The sequence below is a fragment of the Neodiprion fabricii genome, chromosome 6 (assembly GCF_021155785.1).
Source record: "Neodiprion fabricii isolate iyNeoFabr1 chromosome 6, iyNeoFabr1.1, whole genome shotgun sequence".
Lineage (NCBI taxonomy): Eukaryota > Metazoa > Arthropoda > Insecta > Hymenoptera > Diprionidae > Neodiprion > Neodiprion fabricii.
This window is the reverse complement of record NC_060244.1, coordinates 7,486,902-7,513,997: the sequence shown is the minus strand read 5'-3', so window position 1 is coordinate 7,513,997 and position 27,096 is coordinate 7,486,902. Positions and strand designations below refer to the sequence as shown.

The window sequence follows — 27,096 nt, the reverse complement described above, 5'->3', positions numbered from 1 at the left end:
TAACAAAAATCTTTCTTTTTAACGACATCTTCAGGCTATACAGGGAAATATAGAAATTCAGTTCTCAAAGTGGTTCTCAACCGTCGTCATTGACATTTTTACGTGAGTGTCGGACACGCTGCGATATAACCTCACAAAGGTTTCTCTCTGCTCACAATATAAACAGTCATATGAAAGAATGTGGACGTCTTAAAGATATTACAGATTGAGATTGTTTATGAGATTAACGTCTTTGATTTCATTGAAATTTACTTAATTCAGCTGCTTCTATTATACTTGGACAGTCATATCAACCACTATGCAGAAATCAGATCGTGGTGAGGAATTTGTTGTTAAATTAATTAATTTTTTTTTGTATATTAATCGATTAAAATTAACTAAATTGCCCCGATTAATATTCCTAATACTCGATCTCTCAATAACAGGTAATGGACGAGAAAAAAAATTATCCTGGGCTTATCGGAACAAAAAAAGAATTTTGAAAAACAAACGTGCTGAAGAAGCTCCTGAGGATACCACAAACGTACAGGTCCAAAATAAAAAGGCTCGAATTGTGCTTCGTAATCTTCCATTCAAGGTAAAACTCTCTTTGGTAAAGTTTTTTTCATTAAAGATCAAAAAGTCATCAATGTGTAATAACTTATCACTAAATTGATATTTTCAGGTTACTGAGGATGACATTAAAAAACATTATGCACCGTATGGTGAAATTGAAGAAATAAACCTACTACGTCACCCAGGTGGTAAACTGGTGGGTTGTGGTTTCGTTCAATTTAAGAAAGTAGAACAAGCTTCAAAGGCGATATTCAACACAAATAAAAAAGAATTGCTCGGTAAGACTGAACAAAAAAAAGGACAGTGTTTTTCTGGTTTCATTGTTCAGTAAATTTAAGTCCTCCAACCAATTGCACTATCAATGAATATGAATTGTACATTTACATTATTTTTAATCAAATTTTAGGAAGAATCATCACTTCAGATTGGGCAATACCAAAATACAAATTTGCCGAAGGTATTAAGGACGATGTTGACAAGACTGAGGATCTAACTGATAAAACAGAAAGCAACATAGAAGTTGATACCCAAAATGAAGAGTCTACCTGTCTGTCAAAAACCCAGTTGAAAAAAAATCTAAAGAGGAAAAAAAAAGACAAAGATAGGCTGAAACACATTCAGAAACGAGCAAGGATTATAGTTCGAAATCTATCATTTAATGTGAGGATGAAAATATACTCTTATTTGATTTTAATGATTGTTAGGAAGACATTTTCATATTAAGTCTTAATGAAATTTCATAATTTTAGATAACTGATGATTTATTGAAAGAACACTTCGCACCGTTTGGCAATGTAGAAGAAGTCACGATCCTAACTAGACCAGATGGAAAACTTGTTGGTTGTGGATTTGTTCAATACAATAATGTTCAGAGTGCAGCTAAGGCGATACATCATTTAAATTTAAAACCTCTGTTGGGTCGACCAATAGTGGTTGATTGGGCTGTACCAAAGACAAAGTTTGGTAAGGCCGATGAACAGAAGGACCCAAATGAAGCGGCAATAGAAGAAGTTGAATTAAAAAAGGAAGAACCCGATGAAGATGATTCAGGCTTGGATGAAGACCCAGACCAAAGTGACTCATCTTTAAAACTGGAAGAGGATCAATCTAATGACAGGCAAGTTCAAGCTTTTATTAATAATGACCAAGTTCCATTAATCATATCTTTTTTTTTTTGCAGGGAGAGTAAGGATGAAAAACCTATTGGTGCAAGTATCGAGGATGAAATTGATGACAAAGAAGATGAAGATGATGATGAGGACGAAGACGAATATGAGGATAAAGTGGAAGTTAAGATCTCACCAGATGAAGTCAAGGATGAAAAATTTGACGAGAATGAGGCTTCTCGACCGCGCCGAATTTCGAATGACGTTAACGAGGGAAAAACAGTGTTCCTTAAAAATATTCCCTTTTCTGCGACCAATGACGATCTTAGGAAATGCATGGAACAGTTTGGTCCAGTCTATTATGCTCTTGTTTGTATGGACCCCCTTACAGAGCATTCAAAAGGAACAGCATTTGTTAAATTTCAAGTAAGTTGTACACTGTAATATTTTATTAAGTGATGAAAATTAATGTTCATAAATAAACCGTTTTAATACCGTTTACAGCACGTGGAGGATGCAGAGAAATGTTTATCCGCTGGAACCGATCTACGTATACATGATCAAACTCTAGATCCTCATAAAGCACTGAACAGAAATGAAGTGCAAGATAAATCAGAGCTGAAAAAACAAAAAGCCACTGATTCTAGAAACTTGTACCTTGTCAAAGAAGGAGGTAAGATAATATGAAGTTTATATAGATTGGATTGTTGTGCTACATGGTCATTCATTTGTTATTTGGTTTGTGCGTAACAACACGTGAACGATGGATTAATTCCTTACAGTGATACTGGCTGGTAGTCCAGCTGCAGCAGGAGTATCTGCAGGGGACATGGCTCGTCGTTTGCAATTAGAACAATGGAAATCGCAAATGCTACGAAATTTAAATATGTTCGTTTCAAGGGTCCGTCTGGTTGTGCATAATTTACCCGTTTCAGTGGATGACAAAAAGCTGCGAGAAATTTTCCAGAACCATTCTGGGCCAAAAGCAGTTATAAGAGAGGTTATAACCACTTTTCGCTTAGGAATTAATTTTAAATATCTCTATTTACTTATGACGCATGTTCATATTGGTTTCATTTCTTTCAGGCCCGAGTGATGCGGGATTTACGAAACATTGAGGCCAATGGAATTGGCAGGTCTAAAGAATACGGTTTCGTTGCCTTTACAAGCCACGAAGATGCGCTGAAAGCGTTGAGAAGTATAAATAACAATCCAAAAATCTTCGGCACCACCAAGGTAATTAATTTATATCTGACAGGATCTTGAATAAATAATTATCCAAACTTCTTATTTTCAGAGGCCTATTGTCGCGTTTTCAATCGAAAACAGAGTGATGGTGAATGCCATTAAAAAACGAGTAGAAAAAAGTCGAGAGCGCAATCCTCTGTGGACAGGAAGTAATCTAAAAGCTAAGAATGACCGGCCCATGACAAATAAGAGAAAACACGAAGATGGCAAATATTCGGATGACAAGAAAACGAACAGTATTGGTAGGCCGACTGTCAATAATAGAAACAAGGATCGTCGGCCTGCGAAGCATCCTAGATTGGAAAATGGTAATGACGAGGGTGATGTTCAGCCATATTCTGGTGTAACGAGTAAACCAGGAGAGAGAAAAATGCGATCAAGATTCAATCTCAAGTCTCAAGCTATTTTACATAAACAAACTATGAAACGAGAATTAAAAAATAAAAAGTCTAAAGCGAAAATTCAGCAGACGAAAAACGAACAACGGATCTCTCAAAAAGAAATAAGGGTAAGTCTTAATTTTACCTCCCCATTCACATAAAATTTGTGACTTTGTTTTTTAAACGACCTTATTAGATTGATCGTTGGCTAACTCTAATTTTATTAATTTCATCAACAGCCGAAACAGGGTTCAAAGAAAAAAGTGAACAAAGAAGATATAAATTTCAGCAAATTGGTGAACAATTATAAGAATAAATTAATGGCAACGTCTAAGGAAAAATCCAAGTGGTACGAAACATAATAACATATATTTGAAAAATTAGGATTGCGCCATGTATATAAAGTATTTTTTTTTTTGCGTTAGACTTTGAATTGTAAATTTTTTTTAAATTGAAAATTAAAGACTTTTATTTCACGGAAGTGTATTGTGCTTATGTAATTAATTCGACAACCTTGACGCTCCCAAACAACAATTATATAGATCAATAATACCGCTTATTTATGTAAAATAATCCAATTGCCCAGCCAAATTAATGATCCAGCGCGCCTTAATACGGGCAATCTACTTTTCATTTTTCATGTTCACGGCGCCGCGCCAGTTTGAATTTACTGTATTTAAAACGCTAGGAAATGATCGCCTTTGATTCGTAAGTGACAGATTTTTTCCCTTAAAACGTCACAATAAATTAGAACCATTATAATATTTGGTGTACGCGTACCAGTATTTACTTGTTCAAATTTTTATACGTTAAAAAGCGAACATTATCTTGAGCCTTTTTATTCTATGACATCTGAAATCGCCGCCGCGTAAGCCCCATTATTACGGATACTACAGTTAAACCATTGTTTAAGAAGTGATAACAAATGAACGAAAAAAATCCTCGAAAGTTACGTTAACAGAATCTATAAGCGAACTGATAAAAACTAAATAAAAGAAATCTTTGCGAAAGGTCAAAAATTCATTCGAAGTCCGGGTTCATAATACTGTTGCGTTGTAACTGGTTAGGAGAATTAGGACATCCAGTTTGAGAGTCGAGAAAGGGGTTTCGAATAACCAGAGGTAAACTTAATCGGACGTATGCATGCGAATATTTTAAACTGGATTGGGCAGTGAGAAAATCACTGGTGAAAAAATGTCTAGTAATGAGATGAGGGAGCGCGGACAAGGGGGGATCAGATAAGACGGAACACGGCTCTAGGCAGATGAATTCCGAAAGTCGGTTCGACTGACGGCGATGATAGTCTCGATGCCGCTTTTTGCGGTCTCGTCAAAAACCCGGAATAAAATTCACACGCTTTATGCTACGAAGCCGCGGCCGTTTTAGTCGTCAAGGAGCACCAGTTTTAAAGGTCAATGGTCAAACATGCGAGAGATTGTAGGTACAGGTGGGTTACGTCAATAACCGGTATAAAAATAAAATGTATAAGAGCGGATGTGAGAATACATATATCTGTCTAGTAGTATCCTTGAGTGGAAATAGCCACGCCAATTAGTTTACTTACTTCGGTGAATATCAACGTGAATCTTAGGCACCGCCAATAAATATGATCGCCCGGTTACAGGAATCGGCATATAAGACGACGCCGAGCGCTCGAATAATACTGATGTGCCGAACGGCATAGATTTACTTGCAAAGTAACCATGACCAACGGAGATGCGAATGACAAGAGGATCGGTTGCAAAAATCCCAGAACTAGTTTCTGCGATCGTATAACGTGGGCGCTGCACAGGTTGAGCGACTTGCGATGTTGGTAAATTGCCTTAGCAACTCATTGTGCAACAATGAAATAATAAAAAGTTACCGTTCCACTCGCTATGCCGCATCCTTCTTTTTCCTTCCCTTATTTCTTATCCACTTAGTAAAGGATCACAATTTTCCCAGTTATGTAAGGAAAATGAACCTGTAGTAGAGAAATTGGAGCATTTTATTTACGAGCGATAATATACGACCTTTTGTCATGTAAAAAGTTGAATGATCATATACTTTCTTTGGCTTCCTGTTTACACGATGAACGTGGTACTACGTAGGAAAATGTTTGAATCTAAAATTGAAGAAAATTACAAGTAAAAGTTTTCAATTGCAGTGTAACATATACGATATTATTTCGAAACTTCCTAAGAAAAAAAATAAATAAATTAACGGGGGGTAAAATCTTGATCTTTTGCTTTTATATTTTCGATTTGCTTATTTCAATACGATTATACAACTTCGTAATCTTTATAACAAATGGTGGAAATAAAAGAAAATATAACTTGATTACAAAATAACCGCGTTGTATGACTATAATAGAATAAGGTACTGATCTACTTTATTATTCATGATTCTGACCACGAGGAAGTGAGCATAGTCATTTAATACCTTGATTTGATTTCAATGACTATTTCTGATTATCGTTAATTACATATACTACAGGTACAACGTGCCAGAGCGTGAAAGAGCAACAATCTTCTACAAAAAACTCCGAAAGTCGTTTAACAAACGACTATCATTAAAGAATTTAATAGGATATTTTTCAAATTCAGTTGACATTATCAGCAAGTGCACGTATATTATTTTTACAAACTTCACATCATCAAATATCTAAATATCACATATTTCTGCGCGACCGAAACACTACAATAGCTTTAAATTTCGCTACACGTCTCGTCGCATGACCGATAAGGGTCGCTGCATATATAATTCTAAAGCTACGCTTGATGGCGGCGTATGTTTTGTAAAAGTGGTCCCGAGTTCCAAAACCCCTTCTATCGCTATCCCCATGTAGCTTCCTCGGTCACGATCGAGGGTCTCGAGTACAACTCCTGCCTAATATCGCATTCAGTGTACTGTCTGTATGGATACGAAACAGAATCGCGCTGACAACAAGAAAGATTTTTGTTATTCCTCCCGTGATAAAATACTCAATTTTCGAGCATTTTATTTGCAATTTAATTTAGAAAATTGAAACAGTGGAGTGGGGTATTTTCGGACAAAATTCAGTGATTCATTCGTACTTTGAGTAGCAGCCGTGTTATTAATCAGCAGGTGATTTTTCGGTCTACAGGTTTTGTGAAATAAAAATTAAATCCTGTCTTGAAGATGAATGCTTGACTTGTACCGCACAACTTTGGGTAAATATTTCACCATTGAATTTTTCACACCTACGTTATAGTTTCGCAACTTCAAATATGATGGTAATAAATCATGTGGGATAGTATTGTAATAATTTTGAGATGCGTGGGATGCGAGAGAATAGAAACACACGTGCCTTCAGGGATAAGTGGGTTACGGAGCCTAAGTTGTATCCTAAGCCGTTCCTTAATCTCCGATGGACCAAATTTCGCCTGCAGCCTATAGCTATACCCATAGAGTAATTTAAGGCTCTCCATAACTTTCGCTTTTTGACATGACGTGAACCATTGATATTAATTCGATTCACATCGCTAAGGACGGGACAATCAAATAATGAAGTCGTGACATTTTGAACTTTGGATACAGCCCCATCATGTTCCAGAGCTAAAAACTCCAATGTTCAACGAACTAAAAAAAAAAAAAAAAAATCTTTGTGATAAGCTTGAAATAAACATCTCTGGACGACATTCATTCAGTGTGAGTTTGTACAATAGCTGACAGCGTAACTTGCTTTTAATAATAACGAAACTCACTTCCTGTCGACTATATCTATATCTGTAAAGTACGCTGACATTATGTCGCTAAAAAAAAAAAAAAAAATGTCAGACAATCGCAGGTGCGTTACGTGGAACGATATGTAAAAAATATAGAACACGGAGTACAAAGTACACACAAGGAGACAAGGGTAATTTACGGGAATTATAACATGGTGACCATCCTCTGCGGAATTGAATGGCGCAAAATAAATTGAGAGATGAAATTTTTCTGGACAGATTGATACTGCGTACGGTAGAGTGTGAACTGTTATGCATCACATGTATACAGATACAGATGCTACAGGCTGACCGATATTTTTCGTAGTAGGTGAAACTGCGATGGCACACTTGAGGCATGGCGGAATATTTGGTGTGTCGAAAATTCTATGTAGATTTTCGACAGAAGCAACCCAAATCCTTACCAGATCGTTAGAAAATTTTGCGGATGTTACACCGGACTTTGAATGGAACGATGCCAAGCCTTACACGGAAATTCCTGGGCCAAAGCCTGTGCCGTTTCTTGGCAATACATGGCGATTTTTACCTTACATAGGTGAGTGATGGTGCAGCTGTAATTAATATTGGAAATAATTTTGGAAAGTCGTTTTAAATAATGCTGGAGGTTGAGTTGAACGATTAAGCGAGTGGCGATATATATATTTCACTAATAATGAACAGTGAAATAGAGAGAGATATGAAAAATAGTTGGAAGAAATCCCCCGGGCTTTCCCTTACCAAATTGTAATTATTCACTAACTAAAATCCGGATTCATAGTGTCGATTCGAGCATCTAATAAGTAAAGCTCCGAATCAATATCTATATTCAAAAATACGCTTATGATTTATTTGACGGTCATGGAAACGAGGACGTGAATAAAAATTACTCTTATAATTTCAGTGTCTCGCGAGGGACAATTTATACTTTCTCTTTCCATATAGCCACAAGATTAAATGACTTTTCTCTGACTTCCCGGGTTTTCCTTGACCTCTGACCACCATGTAAAACCACTGACAACTACACTTTGGGAAAGATACCGCAGTGTATTGGTATGGTTGACAATAATAAAATAACTTATTGTGTTATAATACTGAGAATCGCTCACTATGGTGAAATACCATTTTTTTTCATACGACAATAGTGTTTTTTAATTTCATCAACAGTAAATGACGTATTAATATGTTGATCGGAAGAAATGATCGATTCAACTTTTAGTCCTTCTAAATCTCTGCATGAATCGTCCCTTGTTCCCCGCATCACAATACCCAACACAAGAGAAAAACAATCAGCTGCAATTTTCAACAATTTAGAAACACTCTTTTTTTTTAAAAAAAAAGCAGTGCTCCAAAGTAAACGGAATAAACGAAAACGAAAACGAATTCTATCAATCGACAAACATCGATTTAGCATCCTTTTGCGTTGTAAACCGATCGTGGCCGCACGGAAGCCGTAAAAATATGTTCGAAATCGTGAAGTATCACCGAGTGAGGAAGAGATGCTACTTTTTGACAGTTTTTGTTTCCGCATATTTTACATGAAAATGAAAGTTTTTCAAAACGTTTTTGATACTAAGTTATATAATCCAGAGTTCAAGGAATATTCAAAACCAAGTTTATGCTCTTATACAAATTGTTAAAAATGTTACGATATTCTCCCAATAAATGCATCTTATCTTAATACTTTACCCTAATTAAGGTACAATAATCATGCACGGAAATTTATGTACTTGACGTAGATACCCGAATTTAGAGTATCTAGATAGTTACCTACTTTCACTCCGGCAGTGCAGTGAATTTCTTCGACCAAGCGGAATCGCAAAATCATTAATAACGCATGTATTTTGGGCCCCGCAGGCGATTTCAAAATCGAGGAGGTCGACAAGGTTTCGAAACGCCTGCACAAAAAATACGGTAATGTGGTAAAAATCGGGGGTCTTCTGGGTCGTCCGGACATGGTTTTTTTGTACGACGCTGATGAAATTGAGCGGGTTTTTCGCACCGAGGAAAAAATGCCTCATCGCCCGTCCATGCCTTCCTTAAACTACTACAAACACGTCTTGCGCAAGGATTTCTTCGGCGAAGATGCCGGGGTCATTGCAGTGTGAGCAAGAAACTTTCCTCCGATTATACTCGAGAGTGTCATTTCACCTGTATTCTGAGGTTCGATGCAATAACGCGGAGCACTTTCCGCTTCGCGAACATTAATTAGACTCCTCCCAACCGCAACTAATGATTTCGCAGCGACGTTCAGGATAAGTGGCCGGTGTTTTCTCTGATCTTTTGTTCTACTTTCAATGTCATTTCATCACGCGTGTCCTGCATGGAGTATAAACGGAAAATTACTGATTCGATTCAAAGCTTGATTCTAGACAATAAAAGATCAAAGAACACGAGGGGTGAAATTGCGTATTTCACCGATGTATCGAACTGAGGTAATATGAAAGCTTCGAAATTATTCTAGAGCAACTGGTTCACTGTGGCTTTTGAACTACCGCATTTACCACACGTACTTTCTCAGCTAAAAATTAGTGCGGTCATATATGTGTACGAGATTGTTACTGATACATATAATTATAACGGGTTCTTGTGACGTTCTTTACGGAGAGAGTGCACGAATAGAAGCTAACCCATCGATGTTGAAACTCTTCTTTGTGTCTTTTGAAATTAGACACAATTCCGCGGTTGAATCCTCGGCGGCTGTCTCAACGAACTTGAGATCCGAACAATTTGCCAACGGTATTCAATTCTCCTTCACATACACAACAATCATTTCGAATGATTAGAAAGTTTTATAGCTCAATTTACGATTTTATCACATTTCCGATTACACGTATCATTCGAAAGTCTGCATTACGTATTCGTATTCATAATGATACACACCTAGGCAGGATTTGTTATACTGTGACTACGAATTCAATTAATTCAAATTGATTGCAGACACAGTTAAGATTTTAGAAACATTCGAATATATTACGCTGAAGACATTCGAACGGCCACGATTCCCCGGCAAGGTCGGCCGAATCAGGATGACTAATTTAACTACCTTGCAAATTATGACCTGAATTAAAAAATTCGTGAATTAATGTATCCATAACGTTTCAGGCACGGCGAGAGTTGGTATAATTTTCGGAGCAAGGTGCAGCAGGTGATGCTACAGCCGCGAACTGCTAAACTTTACATCGGTGCAGTCCAAGAAGCAAGCGAAGCTTTTGTTCAAAGGTTCAATCCCGACCGTACCAATTATTCAAAACCATCAAGGAATTATAAATCATATTTTCTATCCCCTTTCAGAGTGAAAAAAGTACGAAATTACAAGGATGAAACGCCCGACCATTTTCTAAACGAAATTCACAAATGGTCCTTGGAGTGTGAGTATTGGATTATTACAACTCGAGGGAATGTCGCATGACTTTCATTTATTATGTATGCTAGGGCATATTCATTGTCGTGAATTTTTTGGAAATCTCAATATCTTTATTCGTTGCAGCTATAGCTCGTGTGGCTTTGGACGTAAGATTGGGGTGCCTGGACGACGACGCGCCCCTGGAGACGCAGGAGCTGATCGACGCGGTGAATGTATTTTTCAAAAACGTCGGTGTCCTCGAGCTGAAGGTCCCATTTTGGAAACTATTCAACACTCCTACCTGGCTAAAATACGTAAAAGCCCTGGATACGATAGTCGAGTGCGAAACATTAACATCCCCATTCGATTCCTTTTCCGCAACCGAATAAAATTTTAAACTGAGATACTCTTTTTTGTCACGAATGTAAATTTGTTTCTTCAAACCTTCGAGAATTCATCGTGTTTCCATGTTGCAGAATTACCTCGAAGCACACCAATGCCGCGCTGGCAAGAACGAAAACGAAAGAAATCACGGGGGATGTGGGAAGTGAACCTTCGTTACTGGAAAGATTGCTGGCCATGGATACGGGGGTTAAAATCGCGACCATTCTAGCTCTGGATCTATTCTTAGTAGGAATAGACACAGTGAGTGGTTTTGATGATAGGTCGTGAAGTCGGACTCTGGTAGCCTGACTTTTCCTAACCAGTAATTTTTATACCATTAGTTTGAAAAAAAAAAATTAAAAAAGTCAATTCATACATCGTAACTGTAATGAGAAACGCTAACGATCACCCGACGTTTCTTCGCAGACTTCAAACGCGGTCGCATCCGTTATTTACCAGCTCGCATTACACCCGGAGAAGCAGAGAAAACTTTATGAAGAAGTTTCAACGGTTCTGCCTCCCCCGGGAAAATCAATTGAGGCTAAACACGTGGAAGAGATGAAATACCTGAAGGCCTGCATCAAAGAAACCCTGAGGTATACGCATATCATAGGAATAATCCTGTCGATGTAATTTTCTTACGGTGATTGGAAATCACCTTCTTCTTAATAATGGATGTACGATTGTACAGATAATTTCGCAAAGGATCTAAATAATTGTAATACTATTTTTCAGAATGTATCCAGTTGTTATCGGGAACGGACGATGCATGACAAAAGATACCGTGATCGGGGGTTACCAAATACCAGAAGGTGTAAGTTTACATAAATTCGAGCGCTGTATTTATGGTCTCGATCCAATTCGGATAGATATCTGTGTTACGCATTCCATGAATGCATTCCATGAATGCGTAAGATCGATATCGATCCTTAATATCGGTCCGCCACCGTTGCAATCCGAAGTTCGTACGTAGTATAGCACACATAATGACGACTCATTAAATAAACGGTTCGCCCAACATCCCAGACTCGACAGTTACCGTATTGGTATACTTTCAGGTCCAAATAGTATTTCAACATTACGTGATCAGCAATCAGGATAAATATTTTCCCAGAAGTGAAGAATTTCTTCCTGAGAGATGGATGACAGGACGTGATTTTAATCACGGAGTAAAACACGCCTTCGCTTCTTTGCCGTTTGGTTACGGACGTCGAATGTGTTTGGGAAGGCGATTTGCGGAGTTGGAAATGATTATTGTTCTTGCTAAGGTGCGTAAAAAAAGTTTCAGTCTCAATATTTAATAGGAAATATAGTTAGAATTTCTCGAATGAAACTTTGGCACCCGAGTATAAATTTAAATCCAATTTTTTCTTCCAGGTCATCCAATCATTCAAGCTTGAATACCACTACGATAAACTAGATTATCACATTGATCCAATGTACACACCCAACGGGCCACTTAGAATTAAGATGATCGACAGGTAATCAATAAATTATGCCTGTACTAAGTAGGTAGCGTTCAACCTACTTTGAACGAAAAAAGTGCGGCTATACATATATAGAAAGTTGAAATTTCCTACTGATTAAGAGTTCAACAAAGAACAGAGCTTTTGTATTTGGAACACATTTAGTTATTTAAATGACAAGTTGTAGATTAAGGGTGTTCACTGCAGTGGAAAATAAAGTGAGATTAAATAGGAGTGATTCTTTACTGGTACAACGTTTAGATAATCGTCGAGATTAATAATGATCTCGTTATTTATATGTACAAATTAAATATAAAACATTAATTTCGCCTATGAATACTGGAAATTCATTTGACTTTGTATGGGATCCATTCCAGCCCTTTCAATCACCCGCATCGTTTTATCTCTTCAGCATCTTGAACTTGAGTTCACCATCAGGTGCGTACATAAAGGTTACTTTGTACTTCAAAGGCTCGTGATGATACTCTAATTTATAAGAGCGAATAAGCTGGAAGATAAAACGAGTATGAAGTGTTAATTTTATAAGTGTTTATGCTGTAACCACTTTTCGCTTGGATTCCAATTATCTGTGAAAACAATAAATATGGATATGTCCGTAGAATTTTTTCAGCAAGTTTCTCGTATTAGAAAATTAATCACAGGATAAATATTATGATAATCACCGGGAACAATTCTGATGTTTCTCTGAAAATATAAAAAGTATTTCGTGACTTCTCGGGCAATGACCTCGCTGATTTACATATTTTAACATATAGACGTTTTTGTAGTCTCTCAACGAATGTTAAGTAACTTCTGCCGAAAGTTCCTAGAAAACGAGAGACGTTTGACGAATTCAACATACCTTCGTTAGAAGAACCTGCATTTCCAAGTCAGCAAATCTTCTTCCGAGACACATGCGAGCCCCGTAACCGTAGGGAAGCGACGCGAATGGGTGCAATTTTTCAGTAGCGGATTCCTTCAGCCATCTTTCAGGTTTGAACGATTTTGCGTCAGTCACATATTCCTCCATGTTGCCCGTGACCAGAGTGGGAAATACTACTTGAACCTGGACGAGGAGCAGGGAAAATATTTCCGAATATTTTATTCGTCGATATTCTTCAAACTTGTTTTATTCAAAAACTTTTGGAGGTAGGACTCACCCCCTTGGGTACTTTGTAACCGCAGATCACAGTGTCGTTTTGGAGTGTTCTTCCGTTTCCAATCACTGTAGAATAAACTCTGTAACAAGGAAGCCGACAAACTTGCATATGATTCCTTAAATTGTAAACGAGTACATTTTACCCTTGCTGTCGATCTTCAACTCACCGAAACACTTCACGGATGAATGCCTTCATGTAGACAGCCTGGTCCAGATGTTGAGTAGTGATGGGTACATTAGGATCCGGCAGGATTTTCAACAGTTCTTGATACATTTTTTCCTGTATTTCAGGTCTCGTCGCTAGTTGATAGAGAATCGAGCAAACTGCCATCGAGATCTGGATTATGAAACATCCCATAGTATTTAAAAATCTGTCAAGCGGTGTTTCCATCCTTTACGTTTAAGAACGTACCGTATCAATGCCGACTAGAATAAGATCCAAGGCAAGAATATACGCCATTTTCGGATCAGTTTCTTTGGCCAAGATTCTTTCCACTAGTGACAAGTCGGTCTCGCTAACAGATGTTTTAGTTTTCAGCCTTTCCATTGCTTCGTCGATGTGCTTCATGCATATCCTGATGGGACGAAAAGACTTTACGTTACTTTCGTGGTTGCAAGTGTGGTTCACTTATAGTCCCACGTACCAATACGGTATCGGTTAATGATTACGGACGGTTTGTGACAATGCTTACTTTATGAAATAGTCCATGTTACGAACATAGCGAGTCCAGAGCGGAGTTGGAATGTACCTCCAGAAGGGTGCTTTCAACTCCAAGACAGCCACATTCCTCAGCGCATATTTAGCTGCGTCAATTATTTTTTGAGGCTCGGAATCGGGCGCCAAATTTGCTCCAAGGCAGCCCAACCTTACGTCAAGGGCAACTCTCCCGATGCCTATAGACGAGGAAGATCAATGTGAAGAAATGCGGTATTCAAAGAGCCAAACGAATTCGCAATGTTTTTTTTTTTTTTGAAAGCTATACCTACATTCAAGAGCCCATTTGTGAATTTCATTATCGAAGTCAGCTGGTAATTCTCCATCGTCTCTCTTGATTTCATCCATTCTGAAATGTGAGCGTGATTAGATTATTGCTCTTGCTTCGTATAGACTTCAGTTTCGTTTACTGCATTGTATAGCGCATAGGGCCGTCTACCTCTGGATGAAGTCATCAGTCACGACTCCAATGGGTTGAATGTACTTTCTAACCGTTAAGGGTTGTAAAACTGGCTTCTGCACACGTGTGCGAAATTCTCTCCAAGGTTCACCATGTCTTCAATATCAGAATAAAAATCCGTTAGTTTACAATCTCATGATTTTCCCAAGATTTTTGACACTTAAGTTTAATTTATAACGATATTGATCGATGATTCAAGGAGTTCGTACCAATTTTATCGATATCGTAAGACGCCTGTAAACGAATGTCAATGCCGAAGGAATACAAATTCAACTGTGGCAGTTATATAGGTGGGTGTAATTCTGCGTAATTTACGGAACGATTACGTAGTTATTGATCAAGAAAGCTGTTCCTTACACGCCAACGACTCCTGGTAAGTCACCAAAGAATTGCTTGCGTACGGTGCCCTTATAGTGGACGAGACAGGGCATGGAGGGTCTGAAGGGAGTCGGTCCCTCGTGGCGATAGACTTTTTCTATCTCATCAGCGTCGTAGACGAAAAGAAGATCCGGTCTCCCAATGAGGCCAGTCAGCCTCACAATCTTTCCGTAATGTTGGTGAAATAATTCGGAAATTTTTGCAACGTCCGATATTTTGTACTGGCCGATAACTGGTAGGAGTCTCCATGTGTTTCCGAGTATCGGCAGCGGCTTGGGTCCCGGAATGGTCTCGTAAGGTAAAGCATCGCTTATATCCGGAGATTGGGATGCTGCGACAGTTTTGCTAATGCTGGTTGCGTCGGTGCATAACGTTCGAAGAACCATCGGCTTCCATCTGAAGAGCCTTCCCATATCGAGTGCGGCTAATAAAAAATGAAAACTGATCATTGTATATTGCATTTAATGAGAAGTACGATGAAGCAGATTGCGGAGTGAGTGAAAGTATTACATCGTATGGCATTGTGTATCAGTCGATATTTGACATTACGGTAAATTTGATGTCATGAATCATTGTGACCTAGCAGCATGTTCCTTACGAATTATTAGTATTAGCTAATGGCCAAAAAAGCACGAATTCCATACTACGTGGAGAATCAGACATGAGACCAGGGCTCAAAATGAGTCGGATCAATCCTAACAATCCTAACTATGTCAACGGTTGCGTCGGCTACCGCGAGATGATACGCGAGCTACTTTCACTTCAAACGGACACTTGACTGTGACAATCTCGTTGCAGAACTGTTTTTTCACAATTTCCGTCACAGGAGACGTACACTGCCGGGTATACGCAAAACAGTTCACGCAAATGTACTACAATATCATGAAACTAAGTCAGTTGTGAAGCACCGTACGGAATGTTACACTGCGATTCTTTACATGCTACAGGTAAAATTATGATTGCCAAAGTCATTAGAATTCTATACCCGTAATTTGACGTACTTTTTTTAAAGATCAGCGTATAATGATGAGTTAAAATAACGGATAGTAATCAAGTCAGCTTTGCCTAATCTTCATACGTTTAATAATTTACTGTTATAATTCACGGATGAATCTTTTTAGCGAATACACTGACCTAAGCTGACACACTGGGTTTAAAACTGGCACTTCGAAGTAGCAGACACTACGTGTATAAGCTCGACGATCAAGCTCTCTCCTGTTTCGCGGTTGGTCTCCCACTCGGGACTCGACGGAAGTAGCACGATTACTCGCAGCAAAGAATGTCTTCCACCTCCAGTAAAACACTGTTCACATTACGTGAATCCGAACGTATCTATAGCCAACTGTAAATGTTTGTACACATATCACATCCTGCACAACTCTGCGTACAACTATGATACGAACGAATCCATTGATCGATCACGCAGTACCCTGAGGAACATATTCTACATTCTTCGTTTTTTGCATTATTACATTTTCATATGTTTTGAGATCGTTGATTGATTGAGAAATGATTTTAATTGACTGAAGAATAGTGAAAGATCAAAGATACGTATCTACACGTAAACTGAAACGTATCGACCGATTCGAATACTTTGAAGACAGCTGCAACTAGGAAAAAGAATAATTTTTCCTCAGAATGAATTTCTCTCAAACGACATAATCCTGAAACCCTGGAACCGATAACGTATTTTTCGATTATAGCGCAAATATGTATATTGTACGCTTCGTCCTTTGAACGTAAAGAATTTGAATCCAACGTTGTTATAATGACTAGTTGTCGTATATTTTCAAAATCGAAAAACCAATGTTTCTATTACAACCGTGTCAGTTTTTTTTCCTACAGAATTATTCCCAAACGTCAGGGTCACGTAAAAATAACAAAAGGAGCTTTGCAAAAATTAGCCTGTCTACGGTCGATTTTATATTGAAATTCGATACGCAGAGGTAATTATGCAAAACGACATCTCGACGGAATTGAAATTACGTGTAATGCGAAATTGCGGATGCCGAAAATAGAAAAGAATATACTCAATTTCGAAGTCGTCGGTAGGAACGCTCTGAACAATCGCGGATTCCGTCTATCCAAGTGGAAATTCTTTTTCAATATAAAATATACCTACCGCGAATTTTCGTGGATGCGCACCGTGAGGTCCACTCTGAGCAACTTCGCTATTAATTTGTTAGCACGCGGCTGATGCGAAACTCGGAGGTGCTCGGAGTGGAATTGTATCATGAATTGCCTATACTTAGGGGTCACCTGTTGCGCATCCACGAAAACGCATGCTATAAGGTATACACTAGCCGCTATCTGAAGCGTAAACGATGCGACACATCTCTGGGGGGTAGGAGGTTCAGCCGAACAGATTTGAAAAGATCAACTTGACTACTGAATACACTCGTTGACTGAAGAAGAGTTTGTCAACGGTTGAAGGGTTAATGAAGATTAGTGAAGACAATATCATAGGCTTATAAAGTATAAGTTGTCTGTGGTCATGATTCTTCTTTTGAATCAGACATACCTATGTAGCTCGATTCACCGTTGACTGAATGACTGATTCAGTGGCCGAAGATATACATATACTTTAGAGCATAGTTGTATTTTAAGAGTCAACGTCGACACTACCGCCCCCTTGTTTAGTAATTAAATCACCATCAGCGGCTTCGGCGCAGTTTTTTATTGTTATTGTTGCTCCGTTATCGTGTATATAGTGAAGGTTCTGACAATTCTTTCCCGAGAGTTCGTTTGTACAAACGTTTTGAACTTTAGAACCATTTGGCGGAGGAATGACAGTTACAAAATCTAAGAAAGTGTGAAAGCGATTCCAGCTAAAAGATGGCTCAAGACGTAACTTGGGTTATGACTGAAGCCAAGGATCTGATGCTTTCCGAATATAAAGAAATAACAACGCTCTTACAAAAACCCATCAAGGATAAAAGACGTATAAAGGTATAAAAAAAGACATTAAACTTTTGATTGTATCTATGCTCAATACTATTTGACAACTTTCTGAAAATTGACTCACTATTAATTTCTGTTGTCATTAATTACAGTACACATGCTTTGACGTCTCATCAAACTTTATCGCGCTTGGCTCGACCAGCGGAAGCATATACTTGTTTGCCAGAGACACCTGCATTTTTCAGCAGCTCATACCCCTCTCAGTACGTATACATGCGCTCCCTGAATGTGTATAGAAAAAATAACATGAACATGTTCCAAAACTAAGCTTCATGTTAGAAACCAATGTTAAACTTTATCTTTGTACAAAACAGAATGGAGCTGTAGCTCACATCCTAATATCACCAGATCAAAAGGTAGTAGCACTATCAACTGTAGATGGAAATGTCTGCCTTATAGTTTTAAAACCCACTGTGAAAGAAGCTATGATATCAACAAAAAGTGAACGGAATGGTGAATGCGTTACGGCATTATGTTGGAATGACAACAGCACTGAGTTGTACATCGGGGATGAAAATGGGACGGTTCATGTTATGGGTCTATCTATGTTTACTGTAAGTAATATATCAGCAAAGTTCACGCTTTCAGCAAAGATATAAATTTTATATTCACACTTGATTTAAACTGTACGAACAGGTCAAGAGAGGAATCTTCCAAGATCCTGCTTGTCCTATTATGGGATTGAATTATAAAATTGTTCAAATGGACTTTTGTTCGCCGCTTCTTCTCATATCGACAATATCAAACTGCTACATATGCGACACTCTTGAAGGACAGTACGAGAAAGTTGGATTGAGAACAAGACAGGGAGAATTTGGTGCTTGTTTTTATAATCCAAGTACCATAAGAGAAGCGGATGTTTCAGCAACGCAACAGAAGCATTCACCTTCCACCAATAAGGAGTTCAAAAGCACGAAGATTGACAAAAAGAATCAACAGTATCCAAAAATTTATTGCGCTAGACCTGGCTCGAGGTTGTGGGAGGCAGAGTCAAATGGGAAGATTGTTAAAACTCATAACTTTAAAGAGGCTTTAGCTATCCCCCCATCTACTGTACACAAGTCGATCGGATCAAAGATGACTTGTGCAGAATCATCCAACTGCGATTGGTCACCTCAATCGCTGAAATTTTCACCTCTTCATATCATAGCCAGCAAATATTTACTCACATATAATTCGAATGCTCTCTATATTTTCGACCCTGTAAATTCCGCGGTTATTTTATGGTGTAATGAGTACACAGATGTTGCTGCAGCAAATGTTGTAGATAATCAGATTTATGTCATGACAAATTCTGGTGATTTTCACTGCCTAGAACTTACGCCAACTCCTTCGTCCATGTCAAATCAAATTGAAAAAGGCAGTAAATTAGATTCGGGTATAGTAGTTGTGAATAATAAAAACTCTAAGCTTCTGAAATATACAAAAAATGAAGAAATATCTGAAGTAGAGAAGAAATGTAATAGCAACAATAAACTGCCAGTTGAGTTTAGGAAGGAGTTGAACAAATGTGAATTAAGTGTTTTGAATAGTCAGAATCTCATAGCACGCAATACGAAAGAAGATCAAAAAAATGAATTTAACGACATAGTAAGGCTCGATGCAGAGTACATAGATATCGATAAGGAACTCAAAAATGGTCCGTCACAAAAACATGTAGGAGTTGAAGAAACAATGAATATAGAAGAAAATCTAGGCACTACCAAAGATGAAATTAGAAATTTAATGGATGATGTGCAAGTTATTTACTCACTAGTAAACAGTTTAGATAGCATAATGTCTGATGATGAAATTGATAAAATTTTATGCACAGTACGAGAAAGTATAAAGTGCGTAAAGGAATCGTGTGAGAAATTAACTGAGCCAAAACCAAGTGTTTTGAAAGCAATTAACACTGTTGAGCAGTATTATAAACATATTTTTTTATCAAGACTGAACAAAGACCGATTAATTGAGACTAAAAATGAAAATATACTCAATGAAGCGATGAGTTCCTTCTTAGAAATTAATGTATTACATCAGGTAGAATGCGAGTGTGGCTTTCCCTACCTGACCAAGCAGCCAGAAGAGCCAAAATTTTTTAAGATAGGAATTGTTATTTTGCAAAAATACTCCGAGATCAGCAAAGAGACTTGCATTAATTTATGCAAAAAGGTGCCTTATATGTGGCGGCCTTATGTGAACATTTATTCTAAGCAAGAGGATTTTTTTGAAGAAACAACATTTGTTCATTGTTTACAAACGCGAGATGATCTAGTTCTTTCGTTTCTATTACTATCACTAAATGGAGAACAATGGAAGTTTGCAATGAAAGCTATCAGTAATCTGCAATTAAAAAAGTGCCTCGGTTGCAATGGGCCTATTACTGCAACAAACACGCAGAATGATTTGTCTATAAATTGGAATAACATAGCTCATGAAATAATGAAGAGAGAAGGACCTGACGTCAGTGTTAATTTTTTGACAACAATAGCAACTATATTACCGTCTGTCTCATTCAGTAAAAAGTATGAAAAGTTAATTTTCACGTATTCAGAGAGAAGATTAAGACAGTTGATAACTAATTTTATTTACTCCGTTTGCAGTTTATTTCAATCTCTCATCTTTACGAAAATTTTGAAACATCATGAATTCGAACAGCCTATGGACTTCGATCAGATACTCAATGAAACTCCTTATGACCCATATAGTTTGCTGTGTTGTCCAAAGGTAAATGTATAATTGATCCTTTGGCATTTTGACTTCATTTAATTTTCGAGCATCGTGAAATATTTTTAGTGCTGTAAGAATAGCTGTAATTTTCATCCCTGATTACCCATTATTTAAATTATAACTGATTCGCAGGTACGATTCGTAATTTTACATGCTGTGATGAATTTCATTTTGTTTAGATCCAAACGCAATTACTACATACCCTGCAGAAAGACCTCCAGAGGCCAATGGATAGGCAGGTGTTTGGAACTCAGGCTCATCACTGGGGAATGCACCATAAGCCAGCTAAATCAATATGTCCCTGCTGTACCTTGCCTCTAAAAACCCCAGTACTTCTAGACAATAACGGCTTATCGCTGTTTCCATGTGGTCATTCTTATCATGTCAACTGCTTGATACAGAAAAGAGTCCTGAAATGTAATTTGCATAATAATTGATCATTGTTAGGATTAAGTAAAGTCAATTATTTTTTTCTAAATGATTCCGTAACGACGGTAATTGTGACGATCATATAAATTTCGATGGAGATAATGAGCAAATTGAATTAAACTCAAAATCCTGAAAAGAACAATATTGAATGTAAGATATAAGGAAATGTTTTTGATATTATACGCGAACTAATGCACGGTGGATAATCACTAATTTTAAGATAAAAATTTGCTGATCAGATTTATAGATAGGCTTTAAACTATAAACGAATACCTATGTTAATAATGTATGTTGAACATCTTTAATTATCATATTTATTATGAATTTTACAGTAGTTTTATCACAGCTAGTTTTCAAATGTTTGAGCATTTCGAAATAATAAATAAAAATCTATTTAATATAAAGATGATTCGTTTTAATTTCTCCTTCTTACCTCAAGATTTACAAAAGGGAATACAGTAACTGCCTTCACATTTTTTTTCTTCTCTTGAAATTTATAAGAGTAATGGAATTTTTAGATAATGATTGCTTTCAACAAAAACTTCCCTGTTTAAAATCCACAAATAAGAACTCAATTGTAGTAATAGGTTCAAAGAAATCGAATACTAATTACAGAATTACAGTTCCTAAAATTATAGAGCAAGTTTATCAACATCGTCTCCACTTAGAAGGTTGCAAATTTCATGTGCATGTAAAAATTTTACGGCTGATTAGTATCATCACATGGTATAGTGTTGAAATGAAATGGAGAAGGAAAAAAATAGTGATATTCCCTTTCATGAATCTCAGTAGTTTCGTTAGAAAATTATACATGCTAAATTAGCATGAATATTGCGCGGCATAAAAATAAAATTTTCTATGATGTTATGATATTGGCGAAAAATAGATGAGTTAGCAACTATGGTCAATATTGCAGAAAGTGCTTGAAATTCTTATGAGTAGGTTCCAGTCTTCGTAAGAATGATGCCTAATATGAGACAATCGTCTTAGAATAGCACATTTAGGGCTAATGGATTAAAAATCATCTATCGCTTCCAATATTTTTAACAGCTGGCAATGTGTAGTGTGTACAATTAAGGTTTGGTAACGGATAATTTTGTATTTACGAATATTTGAATAGGCCATTTGGATATGAACTTGTTTTCAATTATAACGTGCAGCTATGTATGCATGTTTTGTGTTCATTGTGTAGCATTGTATATCCACCAGTGAGCCTGGAGATTTCGAAATAAAATGAACATCTCTAAAATAATACAATTGAGTTACTTCAAGTATAATAGACGCGATTTTATGTAAAATAAATTTGATTTAACAAGTATATTTCAGACCCAGGGTAAATAAGAGTTTATAGCTATCACATTTCTCTAGTATGGTGCAACGCAAGTAAACTTGTTTGTGGAACCTTCCAAGAATTATTTCTTGCTACTGAGTTTTCTTACTAAATTATCTTACACGGAGATGTATGATACTCTGACTTGGTACATGTGCAGGAATGTAGCTGCAATTTGATTACAACGGCTTATTATACTCACACTCACCTTACACCATGCACATTATATTGTAACAGTTTCAGATCTAAGATTGATAAAAGCCTAATGATCAAGTTTATGATAGTAAAAATATAAAAGTAAGAAAATATGACAAAAAACTAAAAGGTCGTTGTTAGTCCCTTACCCTCTATATTCGAAACATTAAATTCGTTTGAATAGTATGCCTCAAAGTATCCTTAAAATTACTATCACAGACCAAGCGCTGTTTAGCAGATCTTTTACTTTTGATAGATAGCTAAAGGGCATTTTCGAATTGTCAGAGCTTGCATTAGATTTAATGACACATAAAATATTTATACAATACTTAACGGTATAATGAAATTATATATAGGCAGGCAAGATTATGGCCTAATATTATGTAGCTCAGTTTAAGCTAAAAATGAAAATTGTAATTCTGTTGCCGCATGAGTTTCATAGTTTAGCACCTCTCTTAATACTGTTTTAGATCTAAGGTCGTTGAAGACTGATAAATTGTAACGTTTACAGTTAAAAGAGAAATTCTGTAAGTAAATACTGAACTCATTTTTAAATGTAATACAAAAGCAAGGCGAACAATAAGCAATAGAAATTTAGTATGGTATGGTCGTTAAAAAACTTATCTAATGAAATACTTTAAAAAATACGGCTCAAAAAAAAAAAAAAAAACATGAGATGAGCAGCATGCAAGCTTACATAAGTAGAATAACAGTCACTGTTTCATTGATGTGCTGGGAATATCGATCAAAATTATACCTTTGCATCCCTAGGTTTAACGTTGGCATGTTTCAATTTGATACAAAAACATGAATTGTATTACAAAACACATGTTCCCATTGTTATTGTTACTTTTTTGAAATACGAATAATTCGTGGTTTAACTTTGGTACAGTTAAACAAACGTTTGCTGAGAATTTGTACACGTAGTTATTGTATATGTTAACTGTTCTTATTGAAAAATGTCTGTTTCATTTGATGGAGTTCATTATTTTTAACGAAAGTTTGTAATAAATAAAAATTGAAGTGAAAATATTAATGACTACCTATTTGATTTGTGTGAGCACTTTTGCACGTTTAATAGTTTTAGATGCTTTAGCCAGATGATGAACAAAGAAAAATCAACAAATTCATGAATAACTTTGGATGTGACATAGATTTCTGAATATTAAATTAAATAATTGTTTACAAGTGTGAGAATCCGTGCGATAAACATGCATACTGAGGCGACATATAATGTTGATGTTTCACACAATGTTAAATATTGATCATTTTTGCCATTTAATTGATATGTCCAATGTGTTTTTTCTCATCAAATGCATAAATAATAGTTGCAAATACACTATTTTAAAAAGATATATCAGTATTTTTGATACTGTAAGGAATAATTGCAATTCCTTATTGATATTTACATGCGAATGTTAACTTTAAAATCAGCTGCATGAAAAAGAATAACATTCGAGCAAAATTATTCGCATTACTTAACTATTACTCAATTCAATTCTTTGGCACTGTAGGCTTAGTTTTTTGCGTAAATTATTAGAAATAATAATTTACAATAACATGTAAGTTGATTATTTGGCCGATTATCTATTCACATCGTTTACAAACTACCATATAAGTACATTACTGCTATACATGTAAATATAGCTGTGTATTATGAACACTTACCCTGTAAAATCACATGATTATGTCCAAGACATAGTTTGCGCAATACTTCAGTAATCAGGTAATACGTATGACGCAAAGTAAATTAAATAAATTAAAATTCCTTTAAAATTACTAATTATTTATAATGTAATAAACTAAACGCCAAATAGAATGAAAATGATAAAAAAAAAAAAATCAAATTAAACTAGTTTTTACGACTACTGCAAACGAACGCTGTTTTGTTGAAGACTTTTTAAAATTTTAACTCGTGTTCTTCCACCCAAGTTAGTTACTTGTAAAGCCTTATGATACGGGTAAAATTACGATATTTATCAGTTGTAAAATTAAAATAAAGATCAACGAATCTTTGAAAATAGTATCAAAGACGAAATCACTGACTAGTAAAATTCATTCACTCATACAAAAGATCACCAGCTATAACGTAAATTGTTTATATACTTTGTAAAATCTTCATCCTAAGTTAAAATATGTAATAATTTACGCCAGTATGATGATTCTACGAATTCTCTTATAATTAATTTTTAGTTGGCAGTTAAAATGGAATATTAGAGGAGGCGATGATTGCACAGATAATTTGTATTTACACATGATGCCACCTCTCATAACCAGTAGCAAAAATCGCGAGTTATATTTTTTGATTCAATGTACTAAGTCATTACTTTTCATTTGTGCTAATCTGTTGCACTGGTAATTAATTCTTTGAAATAACAAAGGGCTTGTCGCATTGGTGGCGCTTTGGAAAAATCTAAACACTGTTAGATAACTTTGGCTTAAATAATATTTTCAGTTTCACATTAACTGAAAAATTTGAGAAATCACGAGTTTGCAAAAATTAAGTTTACTGTGACTTTGGTATATTCATGAATTCTGTACCTTATGTTGTGGAATTCATGTTGATCAAACCCTATCGTCGATGTACAAAAAAAACTTATAATTATATTCCCAATCAGCTTGTGATATTTGGGTCACTTCCATTATGACAGTCTAATACTTGGATTGGTGAGCGTCGAATCCCAAGATAAGGTAATGAAAATATCAAATATGACTGTAACAAAAATTCTATCAGGTACTTGAAATATACAGCTGTTTAAAAAACAGATACCATATCGAAGGTAAAATTATTTACAATCAGAGATAGATTGCTTTCTATTCGTGTCACCATCTCATTAAAGAAATTATTTGTCTGATGCTCCTTTAAAGTGATTTGAAAGATCGATCATTTTCATCTCAAACTGAGATATTTGTAGAATATTTCAATGATTAGCATATCCATAATTCATACATATATGGTACGAAATGTGCTGTTAGACGGTAATGTATGTCGTACAGCTCAAAGGTAACCAATTTGTTTGACAATATGTTTTTACAAAAAAGCAGATATGTAAGTCTCGGGGCATTCATATAAAAACATGGTGAGTAGGAATTTTGAAGTAATATGCTTGTAGCCTAACGCTGTGCTGATGAATATCTTTTGACAGTGTACGGTAACAATAGAAGCTATTCATGCATATGTATAGTTATCGGAAATCAACTGTGCAGTACAGTGAGCAAGTAACTGGTGAACTGAGACATTGAAATAGAACAATAACTATGAAGCGTAAAAATATTCCGATAAACTTGCCATTTTTTTTTTGTTTTTTGAATAATGAACAACACTTTAGATGTTTTTTACATTTCGTTCACCAACAATTGTATTACCATGAAGATAACTAGTGTCTTGTAACAGACTATCATAGTAGAAAGTAAGTACGATTCAAAGAATACCGGGATATATCTTTAAGTTCTTATGAACCAGTAATTTCTTTGTGAAATTTATATGTGAACATAGAACTACCATGCAATCAATAATTTACACTTAAAGTAAACGTAAAATATAAGTGTCAAGGTATTTTGGAGTTTCTAAAGGATTACTCTGTGAAGTACAGATGTAGTAAAAGTTTGCAAGGGAGAATTATTAGGTAGAACTTAAGCTTGGGATTTACGATAGTACTCCTACACCATTTGAGAATATGCATAATAATGCTACGTTAATATATTCAAATAAAAATATTCCCAATTTGGAGTAAATGAAATCAAAACATGTATATGAATTTTAATTAGGAACGTATTAGGCATAAATTAAAGAATGAAGTACTTCGCACAGCTCAGTTCAACGCTCAATATTTTTTTACACGCGATTTAATTTCAGGAACACTCAAATTGAGTTTATGATGGTTATTGCTGGCTAGTCTCCCATTGGCGAATTTTAAAGTCATATTAGAGAATTGTTTGCTTGTTCGACTACAATTTCGTTTTGTAAAAAAATGTGATATTTTTGAAGTCTCGAGTTCATTACATAAATTCTTTCCACCAGTTAATTCTCGCCGAGGCATCAACTTGGGGAAAAAATAATTCATTCACATAAAATTGAACTAAGATCTCTCTTAAAAATTGTTTTCAATCATGTACTTGTTTACTGTTATTTCATCAAATTTTTTATCAATGTCAACAATATTTCATACCTACAATCAAACGTATACAAAACAAGATTGCGCGATTTACTGTTTTCAAATAGGTGATAACTCAAACTTTGATCAAAACTTTGATGAAAACAACAGTTCGAAGTCATTTCAGAGTACATCGAAACACTTTATGCACAGGCACATGTATCGCCATGCGAATTTCAATTGAAATGCAGTATTACAGTGAACAATGATTGTAACATTAGGAAAGATGTTTAACTATAGGTCTAATTTTGGAATTATTGAATGTTTAAAGTGAAAATGACTTCACCGTACTAAACATTGGGACTAAACTATTAATTTATACTAATCGATTGACTGAATGAAATAAGATTTCATATCTATTAAAGTAAATTAACAATTCAAGGATATTGTGTTGCACAGATGAATAAAGTAAAA

At 36.0% G+C, this 27,096-nt stretch overlaps 4 protein-coding genes across 11 annotated transcripts; 3 read left to right on the top strand and 1 right to left on the bottom strand.

The window, feature by feature from the left end:
- The first annotated feature begins 30 nt into the window (after window positions 1–30).
- LOC124185112 (RNA-binding protein 28) lies at window positions 31–3,723 on the top strand. The gene is made up of 11 exons (XM_046575536.1): window positions 31–317; window positions 426–577; window positions 665–833; window positions 962–1,215; window positions 1,305–1,672; window positions 1,736–2,087; window positions 2,166–2,334; window positions 2,444–2,661; window positions 2,748–2,897; window positions 2,959–3,417; window positions 3,529–3,723. The coding sequence occupies exons 1-11, from the start codon at window positions 299–301 to the stop codon at window positions 3,649–3,651; spliced, it is 2,433 nt and encodes an 810-aa protein (XP_046431492.1). The 5' UTR covers window positions 31–298; the 3' UTR covers window positions 3,652–3,723.
- Window positions 3,724–6,162: 2,439 nt separating this feature from the next.
- Window positions 6,163–12,423, top strand: LOC124184656 (probable cytochrome P450 49a1). 4 transcript variants are annotated; one of them, XM_046574611.1, is made up of 12 exons: window positions 6,163–6,310; window positions 6,396–6,462; window positions 7,328–7,552; window positions 8,851–9,097; window positions 10,099–10,215; window positions 10,288–10,364; window positions 10,484–10,679; window positions 10,816–10,984; window positions 11,150–11,319; window positions 11,459–11,537; window positions 11,782–11,991; window positions 12,101–12,423. In XM_046574611.1, the coding sequence occupies exons 2-12, from the start codon at window positions 6,435–6,437 to the stop codon at window positions 12,206–12,208; spliced, it is 1,626 nt and encodes a 541-aa protein (XP_046430567.1). In that variant the 5' UTR covers window positions 6,163–6,310; window positions 6,396–6,434; the 3' UTR covers window positions 12,209–12,423. The 4 variants fall into 4 exon arrangements, with proteins under 4 accessions (XP_046430567.1, XP_046430566.1, XP_046430570.1 ...); XM_046574610.1 differs by having other exon boundaries at window positions 6,163–6,462; XM_046574614.1 differs by lacking the exons at window positions 6,163–6,310; window positions 6,396–6,462 and having other exon boundaries at window positions 7,529–7,552; window positions 8,851–8,907; window positions 8,996–9,097.
- Window positions 12,409–17,081, bottom strand: LOC124184657 (probable cytochrome P450 301a1, mitochondrial). Of its 4 annotated transcripts, none has more exons than XM_046574618.1 (10): window positions 17,024–17,081; window positions 14,881–15,325; window positions 14,503–14,619; window positions 14,336–14,412; window positions 14,041–14,242; window positions 13,761–13,923; window positions 13,516–13,685; window positions 13,350–13,428; window positions 13,052–13,255; window positions 12,409–12,697 (listed from the first exon to the last, which is right to left on the bottom strand). In XM_046574618.1, exons 2-10 carry the CDS (start codon window positions 15,312–15,314, stop codon window positions 12,590–12,592), a joined length of 1,554 nt encoding a protein of 517 aa, XP_046430574.1. In that variant the 5' UTR covers window positions 15,315–15,325; window positions 17,024–17,081; the 3' UTR covers window positions 12,409–12,589. The 4 variants fall into 4 exon arrangements, with proteins under 4 accessions (XP_046430574.1, XP_046430572.1, XP_046430571.1 ...); XM_046574616.1 differs by lacking the exon at window positions 17,024–17,081 and adding an exon at window positions 16,036–16,157; XM_046574615.1 differs by lacking the exon at window positions 17,024–17,081 and adding an exon at window positions 15,903–16,147.
- Window positions 17,082–17,366: 285 nt separating this feature from the next.
- On the top strand, window positions 17,367–21,407 carry LOC124184495 (Hermansky-Pudlak syndrome 5 protein homolog). 2 transcript variants are annotated; one of them, XM_046574255.1, is made up of 6 exons: window positions 17,367–17,850; window positions 17,955–18,065; window positions 18,177–18,416; window positions 18,499–20,369; window positions 20,448–20,571; window positions 20,754–21,407. In XM_046574255.1, the coding sequence occupies exons 1-6, from the start codon at window positions 17,737–17,739 to the stop codon at window positions 21,009–21,011; spliced, it is 2,718 nt and encodes a 905-aa protein (XP_046430211.1). In that variant the 5' UTR covers window positions 17,367–17,736; the 3' UTR covers window positions 21,012–21,407. The 2 variants fall into 2 exon arrangements, with proteins under 2 accessions (XP_046430211.1, XP_046430212.1); XM_046574256.1 differs by lacking the exon at window positions 17,367–17,850 and having other exon boundaries at window positions 17,962–18,065; window positions 18,262–18,416.
- The last annotated feature ends 5,689 nt before the right edge of the window (window positions 21,408–27,096 follow it).